Source organism: Phascolarctos cinereus, unplaced genomic scaffold (assembly GCF_003287225.1).
Source record: "Phascolarctos cinereus isolate Bilbo 61053 unplaced genomic scaffold, phaCin_HiC Scaffold_2;HRSCAF=192, whole genome shotgun sequence".
NCBI classification, from domain to species: Eukaryota; Metazoa; Chordata; class Mammalia; order Diprotodontia; family Phascolarctidae; genus Phascolarctos; species Phascolarctos cinereus.
Genome location: NW_027555625.1, coordinates 333,512,509 through 333,531,566, shown reverse-complemented (window position 1 = coordinate 333,531,566; position 19,058 = coordinate 333,512,509). Strand labels below are relative to the sequence as shown.

At 40.3% G+C, this 19,058-nt stretch overlaps 1 protein-coding gene across 1 annotated transcript; it reads left to right on the top strand.

Moving 5' to 3' along the window:
* Positions 1 to 6,281: 6,281 nt before the first annotated feature.
* LOC110216749 (serine protease inhibitor Kazal-type 1-like) lies at positions 6,282 to 18,809 on the top strand. Its single transcript, XM_020998706.1, has 4 exons — positions 6,282 to 6,394; positions 14,590 to 14,615; positions 17,019 to 17,122; positions 18,702 to 18,809. Exons 1-4 carry the CDS (start codon positions 6,340 to 6,342, stop codon positions 18,745 to 18,747), a joined length of 231 nt encoding a protein of 76 aa, XP_020854365.1. The 5' UTR covers positions 6,282 to 6,339; the 3' UTR covers positions 18,748 to 18,809.
* Positions 18,810 to 19,058: the final 249 nt, after the last annotated feature.

The following is a 19,058-nucleotide window of genomic DNA, read 5'->3' as shown; positions in this document are numbered from 1 at the left end:
CCCCATTTCCAGATTTCCTTTGCAAAGATACTGGAATGGCTTGCCATTTCCTTCTCCAAATCATTTTGTAGATGAACAAACTGAGGAAAACAGGGTTAAGTGACTTGCACAGGGTCACACAGCTAATAAGTCTTGAACTCAGAAAGATGAGACTTCCTGATGCCAAGCCCAGTGCTATACACTGAACCACCTAGATGCCCATCAGTCTTTCAATAAGAATGATGAAGAAAAAAATGTTGATCAAGGATATTATTTCAGAATCCATAGTTATAGAAAGATTGTAAGGGTTTCTCATTGTAGATTAGATAAAGAACTTCTGACTAAAGTACTGAGAAAAATGATTTCTTGGTTTTTCATACTTTTTGAAGAGAGGAGTAGTGCGCTAGGGTATTTCGATGTCCTTAGGAGCAAAGCAGCCTTTTCATGAGGATAAAAGCAGACACTTCATAAACTATCCATACACCCACTCATTTTAAAGATGAGGAAATGGAGGAGGCCCAGAGAGATCAAGTGACTCTCTTAGGGTCACACAGATAATAGTATTTAAGATCATAGACCTACAGTTACAAAGGACTTTCTAAGTGGTCTAATACAACCCCTGCATTTTGACAGATGAGGAAACTGAGACCCAGAGAGAATGTGACTTTCTCACAGAATTCAAGAACTAGAAGGTACCTCAGCAGCCATCTACTCAGACTCATTCATTAAAGGAATCCCCAGTAGAACATGCCTCACAAGGTATGTTGGGAACCAGTGTGGTACGCTGGAAAGGATGATGCAGGTTTGGAGTCAGGAACTAGGTTTGGTTTCTGACTTTAGTTCTTTCTGTATTATTTTGTATAAATCACTTAGCCACTTTGACTTTCAGGTTCTTATCTGTAAATGAGGAGGATGGATTTAATGTGCTCTAAGAGTCCACTCTACATCTACTATTGTAATTGGTCACTCAGGGTCACATAGCTTATAAGTAGCAGAGCAGGGATTCAAATCCAGATTGCCAGACTCAGGTTGAAATGCTCATACCACTATACTACATTGCCTGAGTCATATCTAGGCCTAAGGAATCAGGTATCAATAGGAGTGCCCAGTGGGGCCTGGGAGTCTTCCATTTGTGAAGCAGAGCTGTAGGCAGGAATGTTTGAGAGTTGAAAATTCTATGAACTGATCCGGGGAGTAACCTGCCCATGTTGTAATCTCCCTTGTATGGCATAAGCCATCAGCAGTGGGAGAGAGAGAGATATGTCTAAGGCTTGACATCTCTTCTGTCCATTTCTCCTCCTCCTGGTCTTCATTCTATCCCACAGAAACCCAGAAAAAATTACAGTCAACTTGTCCTTAGAACCCTGGAAGCGTTTCTTTCCTTTAACCAGATGAAACCGGAAGGATGAGGCAGGTGGAAGAACCCTGGTCTGGAAGTTAAGAAGCCTAGGTTTGAGCCATGGTTCTGCCACTGACCCTCTGTGTGACCTTAGAGAAGTCATAACATCATAGTATGGAAAATCTGTGACTGTCAAATATTTATAGATTGCTACAGAACAATAGACTGCCCAAGTTGAAAGGATCCTTCAAAGTCATATGTGACAATGCCCTTTATGTCACAAAGGAGGAAACTGAATTTCAGAGGGACCAAGAGATTTTCCCAACAACATACACCTAGTAGATCTGGAATGACAAACCAAGTCTCCTGACTCATAGTCCAGTGCTCTCTCCAGAAAACCACACAAACTCATGAGTTGTTTTTGTTTTTTATTCAATAAATATTTATTAAGTTGCTACTATATTCAAGGCCTTGTGGATACAAATATGGACACATGGATATGAGTCCTCGTGTATTCTGAGTCTTTCACCTGTCTATCTACAAGTGGATTGCATAGGTAGTTATTAGTTCTCTGGAATCATGATTGGCCATAGCCCTGATCGAAGTTCCTAAGCGTCTAAGTTGTCTCTTTTCACAATATTATTGTCATTGTATAGAGTGTTCTACTGGTTCTGGTCATTTTATTCTGCCTTGATTCAAACAAGACTTTATAGGTTTTTCTGAAACCATTCCCTTCATCAGTTCTTATAGTCCAATAATATTCTATCACATTCATATAACATAACTTGTTCTGCCATTCAGGGCACCCCTCAGATTCCCATTGTTTGCCATTTCAAAAAGAGCTATATATATTTATGCACATCCTTAGAGTTTGTTTGTTTTCTTTTACTTAGGACTAATCTCTCTCTTTACCTGCCCTCCCTCTAATTCCCCTTCCCCCTCTCACCACTTTGCCCTCTATTTCCCTGTTGAGTGAAAAGAATTTCTTTTATTTAAATTTATTTAGTACTTTATTTTTCCCTAGTTACATGTAAAAAGAATTTTTAGCATTTCTTTTTAAAACTTTGGGTTCCAAATACTCACTCTTCCTCCTTCCCTTCCTGCCACCCCCATTGAGAAGGCAAATAATTTGATATAGGTTATAAATGTGTAGTCAAGCTAAACGTATTTCCATATTAGTCATGTTCTAAAAGAAAATAAAGACCAAAATTTGAAAACCAAAGAAATATGAAATTAATGATCTGTATTCAGACTCCATCAGTTCTTTCTCTGGGTATGGATAGCAATTTTCATCATAAATCCTTCAGAACTGTCTTGGATCACTGTATTGCTGAAAATAGCTAAGTCATTCACAGCTGATCATCTTACAATATTGCTGTTACTTTGTACACAGTACATTTCACTTTATGTCAACTTATGTAAGGCTTTCAAGGTTTATCTGAGAGCATCTTGCTCATCATTTCTTATAGTACAGTAGTATTCCATCATAATACCACAATTTGTTCAACCATTAAACAATTAATGGGCATCCCCTAAATTTCTAATTCTTTTTCACCAGAAAAGAGCTGCAATAAGTATTTTTATACATATAGGTCCGTGTGAAAAGTATTTCTTTAGGCACCTGAGTATGTGTATGTGTGTATTCTCTACTTTGACTAGTTCAAATAAGAGTGAGTTTCAAGTGTCAGCCACTCTCCAACCCCCCATCTTGTTTGCATAGATTTCTACTTATACGACCTGATTAAGTAAGATAATTTCCACTAAATCTTCCTTTTCTTTCCCCTTCCTCCCACTGTATTCTTTTCCCCCTCTCTTTCCATTCTTATTTTAAGATAATCAACTCATAACAAAATCACTCCCAAGCCTTCTGTATAATTACATTCCCTCTATGACCCATGTTGATGATAGAGTTCAAAGGAGACATATGTATCATCTTCCCACTTAGAGTGTAAGCAGTTTTTACTTCTTTAGTCCCTTATCGAATTTATGTTCACTTGTGTTTATCTTTTTTACATTTCTCTTAACTTCTATGTTGTAGCATCAAAGTTTCTACACAGGTCTAGTATTTTCACCAGGGAATGTTTGGTAGTCTTCTATTTCATTACAGATTCATTTTTTTTCCTCTGTAGAATTATATTCCGTTCTGCTACTTAAGTTATTCTTGGCTATAAGTTTATATCACTTACATTCTAGAATACTGTAGTCTTAGCTCTCCACTGCATGGTGGTGGCTGCTAAATCAGTTGTGACACTGACTCTGGCTCCTTGGTACGTGAATTCTTTCTTTCTGTTGGCGTCAGCATGTTTTTGTTGACCTAGAAGCTCTAGATTTTGACTATACTATTCCTGAGGGTTTTCATTTTGGGGTTTCTTTCAGGATGAGACCAATAGATGCTTTCTATTTTCACTTTTCCCTCTGTTCCTAAGAGATTTGAGCAGCTTGTTTGTGCACTGAGATACCTTCCATTTCCTTCCATTTTTTCAGATTTTTGACTTTGTCTCAATGTCTTGCTATCTGATGTAGTCATTGGTTTCTATTTGATCCACTCTAATTTTATGAGAGTGTCTTCCTTGAGCAAGGTTTTGTACCTCTTGCAATTCCCTTTACAATTCTTTCTTCTATAATTATCACTTATTTTTCTTTTTTTCCTCTAGCTTCCATTACGTCTATTAAAAAACATTTTAAACACTTAAAAAATTCTGTGTTTCATCTGTTCCAGGAATTCCAATTCAATTTCTGTCCAAACTGTGTTTTTCTTTGAGGCTTAGCTTGTAAATATTTTAGAATTCTCTTCTGTTGGGTTTGTGTCTTGACTATTCCTGTCATCATAACAGCTTTTTACAATGGGATTCTTTTATTGTTGCTTAATTTTCTTTTCTTTTCTTTTTTTATTGTTGATTAATTTTCCAGCATATTTTCTCACTTCAGAATCAATGTTAGGGCTAGGCTTTTGGCACTTTCAAAGGGAAGTTCTGGCCTAGTCCTAATGCTACTTTCTTTGGGATATTGAGTATTGTGCTCATAGTATTACAGGGAAAGCTCAGTCTGGTGACCCGCAAGCTCTCAGAGTTTAGCAGTCCCAAAGTGGTCTGTTATTGGACCAAGTCTGCATCTTTCCCCTCCTGACCAAGAAGTCACCTCCTGGTTAGACATACCATGTCCCAAGGTTCCATAGGAGCAATATCAATCCCATATAGGCTAGCTTAGTTTTTCCTTAAAAAGTATTGAAAACCATCCTCAAAATTTTATTCATCCAGGGGATTAATTTTCAGACCATTGACATGGCTCGCTGGTCTGCTGAGTACAAAATCTAGGCCATAAGGGTCAGGAGCTACTCCTTCAAGACTCACATATGCTTCTGATTTGGCATGTCAATGTCAGATGCAAGGAAACTGTGCCCAACTGAATCAATGTTAAATCTTTGCTGAATATCCTTTCAATGCAATTGTTAAGAAAACTTCTTTTTGTTAAGGTTTAGATGACCTATGTGTGCCTTATTTTATTCTAATACTGAAATCTCACTACCAGAATAGTCTGGATCAAGTCTAGCCTTGAGCATGTAGCATGTCCCATATCAGGACATGAGAGATCTGAATAGCTATGTCACAGACTGGCATGTGTCCAAAAGCCAGATGAAGCAGTGGATACAGTGCTAAACTTGGAATCAGGAAGACCTGAGTTAAAATGCTGCCTAGCTCTGTGTGACTTTGAGCAAGTCTCTTCACCTCTCTTTACTTCAATTCTCTCATTTGTAAATGAGAAAGATGGTCTTGATGGTCTCTAGGTCCCCTTCTGATTCTAAATATATAATCCTTTGATGCCAATTGTACCCTTTGTCTTGATATCAATAAATTATGACCAGGTAAGTTCCTTGTGAGTATATGAGAGATGATCAGAAGATCTTGATTCACTTGTCAGGTTCCCCATGCCAAGACCACCCCTCCCTTTTCACTCCTGTCTTTTTACTATCAGGAGACACCCTGTGTTCCAGAGCTAAGGATCAGAAAGCAAGGTGTGCCCTGAGCTTGGCATAACAAGAACCTATTGCACTCACCCTCTGGATGAACTCTGCTGCAGCTAAACCCCAGAACTGGCTCAACACACCTCACACGAACACCTAGTAGGAACCACATTCTGGTCATGAAGCCCAGCTAAAAATAGAGTTTTTTCACTAGGCAAACTTTGATCCTCACAAAAAAACCTGGGAGATAGGTGCTATTAGTATTTTTATTTTACAGTTGAGGAAACTGAGTCAAACAGAGGATAAGTTACTTACCCAAGGTCACACAGCTAATAATGCCAGGGGCCAGATTTAAAGTTGGGTCTTCTTGACTCCAGGACCAGTTCTCTGTCTACTTGGCCAACTAGATGTCATACACACACACACACACACACACACACACGTGTACACACACACAAATACACACATATGTGCACACACACTAAGAAACACACACAACAAGGATGGGAGCCTAGTGGATGCAGGCAAGAATGAGGGAATCTATGGAACACAAACAACCCAAGTGAGATTCTAAGAACACACACTAACACAAATAGGAGGAAGACTGAACAGAAACCCAGACACCAAGGACAGAGACCAGGAGCACAAGCACAAAAAGGAGACTGGGAGAAGGGGGTACACAAGGCTGAAGTAGCGAAAGGTTGGGAGCTGAGGAGGAGAACACAAACGTATAAATACTCACTAGATAATGGGGGTGAGTGACGAGGAGGTAAAGTCACCCATAGCCTTAGTATACACAGAACAGAAGTTGGGGATTGAGTGGGAGCAAGTCAGGTGAAATTGCCTGGCTAGGGAAAGAGTCCACCTCTAGGCAAGTTAGGCAAGAAGAAAGAGGTCTGGTTAGGGCTCAAGTGTGGCAATAGGTCACCTGAGAACATGATGTAATTCAACAGGTGGAGCCCATGGCCTCTATATAGACTATCCTTCCAGGATCCTGTGAACTCAGGACACCTACTGCTCTCCATTGAAATCCTTCAGTTTCAGGTAAAGAAGTCTGATCATGAGGACTCTTGGCATCATCCTACTGCTCACCCTGACTCTGTGCTGCTTCTTGGGTAAGTTTCTCCTTGGGCACACCACCCTCACATTGGGGCCAGTAGCCCTCAGACAGCCCTTCATCCAGAGCCCAATTTGATTCTAGCTGCACTCTCATGGGAGTTTTTAAAGGTTAAAGTATAGGGAGTCAAAGCTGGTGAAACAGCTGCATTAAGAGAACAACTGAGGCTAGAAGCTTTCTTCAACACCATGCTGTGTGGAAGGGAAAAAGAGTTTTATTAGCCCTGTATTACACAGGAGAAAACAGACACTAGGTTGGTGAAATGGGAACACAACTAGGAGGTGGGAGACCCCACCTCTGAACCTAGGTCTCCAGGTTATAAGACCCAGAATACAGACTGCACTTCTGAGGACCTGGATTTGGGCTATAGAGAAAGGACATTGATAGGGATATCATAGACAGGATTCCTATACCAGGTAGGTGGTTAGATGAGAATTTTGACTTACGTTTATGAAAAAAGGGAGAAAGAGACAGAGAGGCAGAGGCGGAGACAGAGGCAGAGGCAGGAAGACAGACAGACAAACACATAGAGACAGAGACAACTAGGTGGCACTCTTGGATTCAGGAAGACCTTAGTTCAAATCTTTCCTCAAACATTCACTAGCTCTGTGATATCATGCAAGTCACTTAATGTCTCTCAACCAGCTTCTTTATCTGTAAAATGGGGACAATAATAACACCTAAATCACAAGAATGTCATGAAGATATAATGAGATAAACATGTAAAGAGCTTTGAAAACCTTAAAGGACTACACAAATGCTAGCTATGATTTGGTATTATTGTTTTCATTATTTCATTTGATCCTAAAACCCAAAAGGGTCATAGCAATTATTTTTTTAAGAAGTATGCTTTAATTTACATTCAAAGTTTGTTTCCTCATTGCCTGTTTTCATTCTTTCAGTTTCTTTTTTTGACTTATTGCTTTAGCTGTCATTTCTAATACAATATTGCTGTTGTTATTGTTTGTCCTTCATTCTCAACAAGTCAACAGCCTCACTCTCTCCTCAAGAGCCAAAAAGGTCCAGTGGCAAGATATAGATGAGGACAACTGGAGATGGCCCCATATTTGGTGGGAGACCTTGGCCTTTTTAAGCTCAGGTCTTTCCCAGATTTCAATTTGTCTTAGGCACTGCTCACTCAGTGATTAAAGCTAGGTAAAAAATGAAGCCAAAAAAAAAATGTTCTTTTTCACCTACTCCAAAGAAAAGAAAAATCAGTCTGGAAGGGGAAAACCCTCTGGGTTTCTGGCCAAAACAGGAAAAAAAGATTGCTATTTACACTCACTCTGAGCCATCAAATGACAAACAAGGAGCAAGTGAGACTTGAACTACAACCCTACTGTTTGCCAATCAATGAGAGCCAGAGTGATTTGGGTTTAAGGTATGATCAAGTAGCTCCATTTGAATCCCAATGGGCTTTATCAAAGCCTGAGTTTCCAATGCTGTGTTTCAAAAAGTCATAAATGAAACCACAAGAGGGAAAAGAGTTAGTTGTCCCAGTTTTTAAAAAATTATAGATTATATATATACATACATACATATATATATGTGTATATATATATATATACACATATACACACATATATATATATGTATGTATGTATGTATGTTAGAATGAATAAGTAGGGATGAGGAAAAAAAAGAAAGAAACCTAGCCTGTAAACCCCAAGATATCATTCGAGATTTCAGTGATCAAAATTTGTAATCCTTTGGACAGAGCACCCACAGGTAAGGGCATGACTCCCTATGTGGACGGGGGGGAGAAGAGAGAGGAAGGTGAGGAGGGAGAGAGGGAAAGGAAGGAAGGAAGGAAGGAAGGAAGGAAGGAAGGAAGGAAGGAAGGAAGGAAGGAAGGAAGGAAGGAAGGAAGGAAGGAAGGAAGGAAGGAAGAAGCAGCATTGTCCAAATGGAACTGGCCAGTTGAGTCCCCAGTGAGCCAGCTACTATTACTCACAGACTGTTGTTTGTCCTTCTTTCTCAAAGAAGACCAATTACATTAGGAAGGTGATGTCTTGACTAGCAAGTGAATTGGATTGGAGCCAAGATGGTGGAGAGAAGGTAGGGACCTACCCCAGATCAATTACCTCTGTCACTCATTCTGGAGTGGCAGAACACAAAAAAGAATGGGGTGAAACAGTTTTCCAATTCAAGACAATTTAGAAGTTTGGCAGGAAAGGTCTGTCACAAGTGAAAAGTGGAGCACAATTCAGTGCAGACTGCACCAGCACATATAGGGAGCAGGCCTTGAGAGTCACTGAATCAGCAGCAGCAGTGACTCCTTCCGTAGCTCTTACCCACAGATGACAAGGGGAGCAAACAAGTTGTCAGAAGGAGATTACATGCATCTCTTAGCTGGTACTGGGGGCACAACTCTGTTGCTTTGCCAATACTAGAGCTTATGGCCACAGAGAATTGGGGCCCCTTTTTGCAGTTCAAGGCCAGAAATGAGTGCTTTTGGTTGCTCACAGGCAAGAGAACAGGTAGGAGATTGGTAAGCACACCTCTCCTTAGATCATACCATCTTTAAAGAACTGAAAACTTAAAGGACCCTACAAGTATCTCTGAAAACAGCTGCACAAAATACCTGAAGCTTGGGACAGTGCACCCTCCACCAAAACAAAAGCAGACTTCCAATTAAGTAAAGAGTTAAAAACCAAGAAATGGGAAGGAAAATGAGCAGACAATAGAAAAAATGTTCGGACTATGGTGACAAGAAAGATTTGATGCTAAAAACTCTGTGTCTTAGCAATTGTTACATTTATTTTATGCAGGAAAAAGTAGAGTTAAGTGAATCACTCAGGATCTTACAGCTGGTGACTAGGTCAGGATGTGGACCCAGATCTCCTGATCCCCAAACCAATAACTTTGCATCCACGGTCTGTTACTTGTGTTGTTTGAGGAGAGATATAAGAATGAGCTGAGATGTAGTGAAAAGAGCTCTCAGCTTAAGGTCTGGATACCGGACTTGGGATCTTGGCTCTGATTATTAGCTATGAGACCATGGGCAACTTAATTCATCCCTCTGAGCCTCAGTTTCCAGATCTGTAACTTGGGAACAGTAATCTTATTTTTATGAGATTGTTGTGAGGAAAGGGCTTTTATACATACTAAAGTACCACTTTAATTGTCAACTTCTAGCAAGGATTCTAACATCCACAGGTTGTTAAATAACCACAGGATCATAAGGGGATCTTAGAAATCATCAAGTCCTACCTTCCTCATTTTCATAGATGAGAAAAATGAGGCACAAGGAGGTTATATGATTTGCCCGGGGGCAAATCACATAAGTGTCTCAGGGGGGATTTGAATCCAAATCTTCTTGATTGTTAGAATGTAAGGACACTCTCTAGTACTGTAAGTTTTAGAGGAGGTAAGGTCCTATGTGAGTTCAGGGAGTATATTTAGTGAGAGCTCCCTCCACAGATAAAATCACAAATCTAAACCCCACTCCATACAACAAATTTGTGGGACACTGAGCCCATCCTCTCTCCCAGGCCAAAAGTCCCTTCTGCAGATATCCGAGGAAGGAATTACCCAATCTCTGCTTCAAAAATGCCAATGACAAGAAGCTCCTTATTTCCCAATGTTGTCCATACTATTTTTGGGGACTGATTTTCTTATTAGAAAGCTCTTCTATTGATCCCAAACGGTTACCCTATACCTATCTCCTACCCTGTTCTACTCTCTGGGCTCCCCTGCCCTACTGCCCACAAACAGTGGTACAAGTTTAATACCAAAGGAAGAAACCAAGGAGCTCCAGATTGATTATAGGTAGTAGTTGAATCATTTGGATTACTTAACATTGGGAGCAGTATAATGGATCTCTGCCAAGAGCTAATAATTTTCATTCTGGGCCAATGGCCAGACCACAGGTTGGATCACTGAAAAATTCCAGGAAAGCCCAGTCCTAATTATAGAAATGAAACACAGGAAGCTGGAGCCATAGAGTACATCACTATTGATTGGTGGATATTTTGGATTTCTACTTAGTAATTAGCTCATTTCCATGTTTGGGTATTAAACCAATGTTAGCAACTAAAGTTTCACGAACCCATTGGTGAACCAGAAAAACTTTTATTAATGGCCTAGCAAGGCCAGGTGTCCCATGTGTGGGCACACTTTACAGAAGGGAAAGGGAAACTTTTTAATTCTTAGGCCTGAATCCCAGTTCCCCCAGCTGTTTCCCCATTGGCTGAGTCATACATGGTTTACAGCCTATCCAGAGTGCCTAATTTCCCCACATGAATCTCTGCACCGATTACAGCTCCCATTCCCCACATTTCCTTATCAGCCTACAGCTGTCAATACCCCATCACCCTGATGACAGACTTGCAGAAGCAACATTCCCAACCACATTTCCTACACCAATGTTGATGGTTAAATGCCCAAATGCAGAATTGTGTACTGCTCACATACTAGACATGAACTGGTCACTGTGTCTGTGTTATGTCTTTCATCAATCACAACATCTAAGTATCTAAATTATGATTCAGTATCTAAGTTATGATTTTTAACAGGTTACCATGTCCCAGTCTTTCATAGAGTTTAAGTGAAGGGCTTTTTGCTTCTTACTGTGTATTATGGCTTTTCCCTAACAGGCATCTTACACCCTGCTCTGCACTTATACAGTCACCACCCTCATTTAAACCCTTATCCCTTTTCAACCCTGACCACTCCAATATGTGATCCTCCTCTTGCTCTCCAGTCTCTCACCTCTCCAGTCCTTCTCCCACCCAACTGCTGAAATGGTTTCCCTAAAGCACAGGTCTAACCATGTCACTCCCCTACTCAAGAAGTTTTCAAAGCTCCAGTGGTTTTCTATTATCTCTAGGGTCAAATATAAGATTCCTTTCCCTGCCCTCTGCAGCTCTTCACAGGTTGGCCTCTCCTTCCTTCTCCAATCTCCACAACACTCCCTTCCACATGCTCTACAATCCAGCCATATTGGACTATTGGACTCTTCTCACACCACACATTGCATCTCCTGTTTCCATCCATTTGCACTGGCTGTTCACTATACCTACAATACTCTGCCTCACTACTATCTCTTGTAATCCCTGCTTTCCTTCAAGGCTCAGTCATCTTCTGCTGAAGTCTGTCCTGATTTTCCCAGCAATTAGTGCCTTCCCATGCAAGGTTACATTGTCTCTGGTTTTTGTGTCCTTTATATAACTCTATATGTATACATTGTGCCCCCCACTTGCACATAAGTTCTTTGGAAGCACAGACAGCTTGTCTTTGTATCTGCAGTATTTAAAATGGTTCCTAACATAAGATAGGCACTTCAGAAATACTTACTGATTGATTGAACACCCCTATGAGACAGTTATTTTCCCCATTTTACAAAAGAGGAAACAGAGCCTTAAGAGAAAGAAAAGTGACTTGCTCAAGACCACACAGCTAGTCAGTTTCAGAGCCAAACTTCAACCCTAGGTCTCTAATTCTAGTTCCAGTCTGTTTTCAGGTACCCCAGCCTGTTTTCCAAGTTATCCACACTCAAGAAAAAATGTATCAGAAAAAAATACTTGTTAAATGATAAGCATACTTGTATTCATTCAGAACTTTATGCTATCTCAAGAACTTTTGGACCTACTATCTAATTAGTGTCCCATCACAGCCCCCTTGAAATGAATAGAACAAAGGTTGCTATGTCCATTTTGCAAATAGGCAAGCTCAAGTCCAGAACAAATCAGTTACTGCTCCCAGATCATACAACTGAGGACAGAGCCATGCCTGGGTCTTCTTCCACCAAATGCTCTGCTTTTAAAGAATTTGAATCCTGCTGGATAGGGAATGACAAGGTCTTTTGGATTACTCCTCGTCTGTCCAGGAATTTAGGTCATTTTTCTCCCAGATGAGCTACCTTTTCTGGGACTCCTTTTCAAACCTCTGAGAAACACAATAAACCAGATGGAAAGGTGATTCCCTTACAAAGGAAAACAACTGTCAGCAGAGCTCAGGTGGTAATTAAGAAGTCCAGAGACCTTAGACTTCTTTCTTATGGATTCTCCCTCCTCCAGAGCAAATTTGCCACCCCATCTTTACCCCCACCAGCCAACCAACCAACACCTTACTAGACTTTCATGAGTTACTATGGCCACAATATGCATTGTCTAAGAACCATCCTTCTAGTGATAAGCATTTCCACAACTACCTAGGCTTATTGCTCTGACCACAAACACTCCTTCTTTTATTACAGCATTACTAGTTTGAAATGACCTCCCAAAGTTTGTGCTCTCCTTACAAAGCCTTCAAGAACTTCAAGTGTTATTTGATACCCTGATAAGTCAATAGAAGACAGCCAAGAACAACAATTCAGATTTAGATAAGAGGACTGGGGTTCAAATCTTCCATTTACTATCTGCATAATCTTGGGTCTCAGTTTCCTTATCTGCAAAATCAGTGGGTTAGACTCTCTGAGGTCCTTTCCAGCTTTATGCCTTTGATTCCATGAAGGAATGTTTTTATTTGCAAAGTGTTTCATTTACAACAGCCCTGCAAGTCAGGTAGCATAAGTATCATTATTACTACTTTACAAATGAGGAAACTAAGGGTCAGGTAGAAAATTGGGCAAGGGGAGATGAAACTAATGGGATATGTTGCCTGCATTTTCAGATGAGGTCACTGTATCAATAAAACTGAAAGTGACCACCCAAAAGGGACAGTAAAAGGTGATGTCACTTCTCATTTTTTCTCTATGATAGACTTTTTCCAGTCACTTTATAAGAGTACAACCAGTGGCTTAATTATGAATGTCTATGATCAGACAAATAAAGCAAACTATTTAATTATATAGATCAAATAAATGGTTTAAAAAAAGAAATTCTAGCATGGCTTTCAGGTTGTAAATCCAGCTGCCTCAAAGTATGGTAGTGCCCATGACAGAAATAGTGACAGTAGGAGGAAAGGAGGGTACATTTGGGGAAGAACATGATGAGTTTTCATTTTGGACATGTTAAGATTGAGGATGCCTATGGGAAGTCCAAGATTAGGTGTCCAATGGACAGTCCATGATGTAGAATTAGAGCTGAGAAAAGACATGAGGGCTGGCTATATACTTTTCTGAGTCATCTGCAAAAAGATGACATTGAACCTATGGGAGGTGATCAAGTCACTAAGAGAGAGAATGGTGAGAGAGAGAAGAGAGCTGAAGACAAAGCCCTGGAGTATGTGCATGCAAAGGGCTCAGGATATGTATAATAAAGCAACAAAGCAGATTGTGATGGAGCTGTCAAACAGGAAGGAGGAAAACCAGGAGAAAGTAATGCCATGGAAACCCAGAGAGGACAGAATGCTTGGGATGTTGGAATGGTCAACAATGTTGAAAATTTCAGAAACAGCTCAAGGATCAAAGATAAGAACTGAGAAAAGGACATTAAACTTTGTAGTCAGGAGATTATTAATAACCTCTAAGAGAGTGGGTGATTCTCCAAAGACACCAAGCATGCTCTTATTTTCATAACTGCTCAATCTCCTTTGCTTGAATTACCCTGCCTTCCTGTCAAAATATCAGTTCCAAAACCACATTCCTCCAAGAAGTCTTGGCCTTTCCCACAGTACTTGTAAGATTTTGCATTGCCTTATATTTATTTGTATTTCTACCTTTTCTCATGGGAAGATCTCTTGTCTTATTTATCATTGTACCCCACTCAGGCTTCCCCAGCATTACCGAATCTCAATAAACTTGATTAACTTAAAAAAACTATAATATACACCATAGGATGTAGAACATAGACTGTTAGAGCTGAAAGTGACCTTTGATCCTGTAACATGAAGTGACAGAACTGTAAGGGAACTCTTAAATTATGTAGTTTAACTGAAAGGAAAGTGAAATGCAGTGACAGAGACTGGTCCATGGTCACACAGTGATTGACTAGCACAGTAAGGACTAAGCCCCTGGTTTCCTGATTCCCAGAGCCAAGGATTTGCAAGTAAAATAATAAATAGAAAAATACCTGTATCTTTGTTCAGTTGACTGGACTTTTGTCTAATTCTGCCACATTTCAGGGGACTGGGATTTATGGGAAGACCAGTGCAATGGCATCCAGCATGCTGCAGAGACACAAAGGGGTGGGTGGAGAGGCTGTGGCTGTAATCTGGGCTCCTCTGGCTCCCTTATTCTCCTTCCCCTACACCCAAAGTATCTGTCTTACAGACAAGGGGAATTTAACCTTTTTAAAATTTGTTTCCTAGATACTGCACAAGCTGAAGTCCGAGATGTAAGAAGAGCTTCTACTTTATCACTTTAACACATCTCCTGTGCCATGGTGAAAGGATCATTGATTCTCACAATCCATTCAGCATTCAGCACCTAATGGCATTCAACACCAGAATGACACCAGTCTTTTACCTAAGATCAAAAGTTAACTTCCTCTTTCTAAACCTCAGCTTCCTTCACAATTAAATGATGAGATGGGACAAGATGATCTGTGACATTCTATGTGTCCTATGTTCTGAGATCCCTTCCAGCTCTCACATTTTATGTTCTATGTGCTGACATTCCATGTCCTATGTTCTGGGCTCCCTTCCCTCTCTATCTACTGTGTTCTATGTTCTGAAATTCTAAGGACCCTTCTAGCTCCAACAATTCTGTATGTCCCCTCTAGCTCTGATTTTTTGTGTTCTGTGTTTGACATTCCATGTTCTATATTCTCCCTTCCAGCTCTGATCCACTGTGCTTTATGACATGACATTCTGTATTCTATGTCCTGAGCAGGCTTATAACTCTAACATTCTGTGTTCTTTGTTCTGAAGTCCCTCACAGCTCTGAGTGTTCTACATTACTTGTTCTGAGACCTCTCCTAGCTTTCCTGTTGTAAGACTCAATGACATTCTGTGTAATGAAGCAAACTTCAGTGATTTTATTCTTTCTCTTATCAATGATCATTTCAGTGTCTTTTATTATTGTGAAAATCTGCTTGTTGATAAAAAAAATTAAACAAACAGAAATAAACAGGAAAGATTCTCTAAAAGGGATAGGGGACCTCAGATTATAGGACCCAGAGCATTTCCTGGGGATATTTCTCCTTATCAGCTATAACTATTAAGCACTAGACTTCTTTCTCTCCACTGACCTGTTCTTTGGGCCTCAATTTCATTTTCTGTAAAAATGGAGGAAATAACCCTTGCTTTTACTCCCTTGGAAGACTTTTCTGAGGTACAAAAGAGAGAACATTGCAAAGTGTAAAACATGACAGAAATGGGGATTTTGAGTGGAAACTACCCCATGATCACTGCCCCCATAGCATATCATACACTTACCTATGGGTGATCATAGGGTAGCTTCCACTTAAACTTGAGGCAAACCCAGTAAACTAAGATTATAATTAACTATCACAGAACAGTTACAGATCTGCAGGGATAAAGGGTATATCTTCACCAAGAATTCCATATACCAATGGAATCACAAGTCACTCCCATCCACAACCCCTAAAAAAGGGTCAGGCACTGTGCTAGGCCATGGGGATACAAAGATGAAAATAAAGACAATCCCTGCCCTCAAAGAGTTTATATTCTACCTTGCACACATAAGTAACTCCAGAATTCAAAGTAAATACAAAGTAACTTCAGGAAGAAGAGGGGAGCTAATAAGGAGAGGTCAAGGAAGGCCTCATGTGGAAGATCCTGTCTCAGTTGAGCCATGAAAGGAGGTAGGGATGCCAAATGGGTTGAGAAAGGAGAACATTTCAGGCCCTGGGAGCAGCCTCTGCACAGATACAGAGGTTCTAGGAGATGGAATGTAGAGCCTGGGGAACACCAGCCAGACCAGTTTGGAGGTGTTGCTCCACAGGAAACATCCCGTAGGCAAAGAGCTATACTGACCTAACCATGGTGGTCATCTACTGTCAGAGAAGCTCCACAACAGATTCTTCATGGCAGCTTTGTGTGAGTGGATAGTCTTTCTTAAAGTAATCCACAAGCACAGTAGAGATACTCAAGCCAAGGCTAGATGAATTTTTGTCAGATACACTGGAGAAGAGAATCCTGTTAAGTACTAGCCCCAGCTAAAATGCCACCTTCTACAGGAAGCCTCTCCCAATCTCCCTTAATTCTAGCACCTTATCCCTGTTGATGATTTCCAATTTATCCTATATGTAGTCTATATAAGTTGTCGTTGTTGAGTCATTTTCAGTAATGTCCAACTCATTGTGGCTCCTTTTGGTGTTTTCTTGGCAAAAATATTGAAGTGGTTCACTATTTCCTTCTCCAGCTCATTTTATAGATGAAGAAACTAAGACAGAGTTAAGTGACTTGCCCAGGGTTACACAGCTAGTATCAGAGGTTGTATTTGAATTCAAGTCTTCCTGACTCCAGACCTGTCACTCTATCCAGTGTGCCACCTACCTATATATTATTGTTTATATGTTATCTCTCTCATTGGAATGTTTTTGTCAGTCTTGTTATCAACATGCAGTCTTGTCTCTCTACCACTTGATGACAGGTATTGTCTTTTACTTTGCTTTATGTCTTCAGTGCTAAGTATAGTGCCTGGAACATGATAGGTGATTAATAAATGTTTATTGATTGATAGGCTGAATGGTTGATATAGACCCCTCCCAGCTCTGAATATTTGGGTATCTGTAATATAGTAGGAGAATTAATCTGTTTTGTTATTCTTCTAGCCTGTCTGCTATGACTTCCCAGGATGCTACAAAATATATATTCCTGTCTGTGGAACTGATGGAAAGACTTATGGCAATGAATGCATGCTCTGTCAGGAAAATAAGTAAGTACCATCATGATTTTCTTTGGAGATAACATTTAAAAGCTCAGTATTCTCACTTCCTAGAACTGGGACCTTAAGTGGACCTTAGAGGTCATCTAGTCATCTACCAGAGTTCTTAACTGGTTCTCCAGGGTGGCCCCCTGTAAACAGGTCAGTGGAAAAATCATGTAGTCCATGAACTTAGATGAGAAAAAAATAACACCATTATTTTCATTAACCTTAAACTGAAATTTCTCATTTCCTTCAGTTATGAAACTAGGCAACAAACTGAAAAGGGGTCCATCGGCTTCTCCATACTGCCAAAGAGGTCCATCTTTCTCTCTCTCTCTCTCTCTCTCTCTCTCTCTCTCTCTCTCTCTCTCACACACACACACACACACACACACACACACACACACACACACACCCATATTTTAAAAAACAAAACAAAACCCTGATCTAGTCTAAAATCTTCATTTGACAGAGAACATGAGGGAGTGGGTGCTGACTTGCCCAAGGCCTCCCAGGTAATAAGTTACAGGAATGGGATTCAACCCTAGGTCTGCTAGCACCTAATCCAGTGCTCTTTCTACAATACAATGATGCTTCTAATTACTTAATCTGTTTAGATGTCAACAAGTTCCATGTAATTAGCAGGGCCAAATGCAGATGATGCAAATTGGGTCACCTTATTTTTGATGTGAGACACACATCCCTTATTTTTGCTGAGGCACTGGGAGAACCGTTTGCTGGGCTGCTGAACTGCTGTTCCCCGTCTTTCTTCTAGTTCAGCTGTTCCAGAGTTCTTTTTTTTCTGGGGTGATATTTTCTGGGTTTCCAGAGGTTGATAGGGGAGGGTGAGAGGGACTACCTTTTCACAATGCCATGTTGGCTCCCATAACCTTTACAGTTATCACCTCGTATGATCCCCTCAACAACGTTGGGAAGAAGGTGCTATTATTATTCATTTTGAAAATGAGGAAACTGAGGCAAATGAGATTAAGTGACTTGCATAGGGTCACACAGCTAGTGAGTGTCTGACATTGGATTTGAACTCAGGTCTTCCAGACTCCAGACTCCTAACCTCTGTCTATTGTGCTTCCTAGCTGCACTTGATCTTATCCAGAGGGAAAAAATCCACCAAGATGAAGTTTCAAATCTCTGGATTTAATCCAGAGAATAGAAAATGGAATGGGGTGGGTAGAAAAGCATAGGGAAGGGGATATTAATCACTGTCTTTCAATATGGGAATGATTGTTAAGGAAGGAAGAATGTACTTTGTTCTTCTGAGCCCCAAAAGGCAAGAAAAAAAAAAAAAAAGAAGCAATGAGCAGAGATTTCCAAGAGGTTGATTCAAAAGAAATTTCTGAGAAAAAAAATTCGGCCATTCATGAAATAGCTGATCTTCTGATATTCTTTGTTCTAAGATTCCTTCCAATTTTTACATTCTGTGTTTAAAGATTCCTTCCTACTCTAATGTTCTATCTCACCCTCATTCTAATAATAACTTTCTAGGCAGAATTTGCTTTCCCCACTTCAAAGACTAGATTTTTGTAATAGTGCTCTCTCACAGTGCTCTATCTTTTCATTTCTTCTACAGGTCAAGAGCTGTTCCTGTCCGAATCCAAAAAGAAGGGGAGTGCTGAGGAACCAAAATATCCTGGATCCCAGTGGGACAGCATCATGGCTGGCCAGCCTGATTCTTTAATAAATGTATAAGCTTGATTCCTGCTGTTTATATGATTTCTCATGAAAAAAAATATGTTGGAGAAAGTAAATGTGGCATTGTGTGTAGAAGACTCACCTCTGGGTCACTTCAAATCCTGCCCCTAGTTCCCTATTGCCTTGTGGGTTCAAGCTGTGTTCCTGACCGCTACTGCCTGTATGACACATCACCTGTCAGTCCCTCAGGCAATGTTCCAAGATTATAAAAAGCAGAGAGTGTGCTTGCTTGGCA

What these genes read in the sequence shown, in the direction of transcription:
- LOC110216749 (XM_020998706.1), top strand. Translation starts at nt 6,340, where the DNA reads ATGAGGACTCTTGGCATCATCCTACTGCTCACCCTGACTCTGTGCTGC. An exon ending in GACTCTGTGCTGCTTCTTGG is followed by an intron (nt 6,395 to 14,589) that starts GTAAGTTTCTCC and finishes TTTGTTTCCTAG; the next exon opens with ATACTGCACAAGCTGAAGTC. An exon ending in CACAAGCTGAAGTCCGAGAT is followed by an intron (nt 14,616 to 17,018) that starts GTAAGAAGAGCT and finishes TTATTCTTCTAG; the next exon opens with CCTGTCTGCTATGACTTCCC.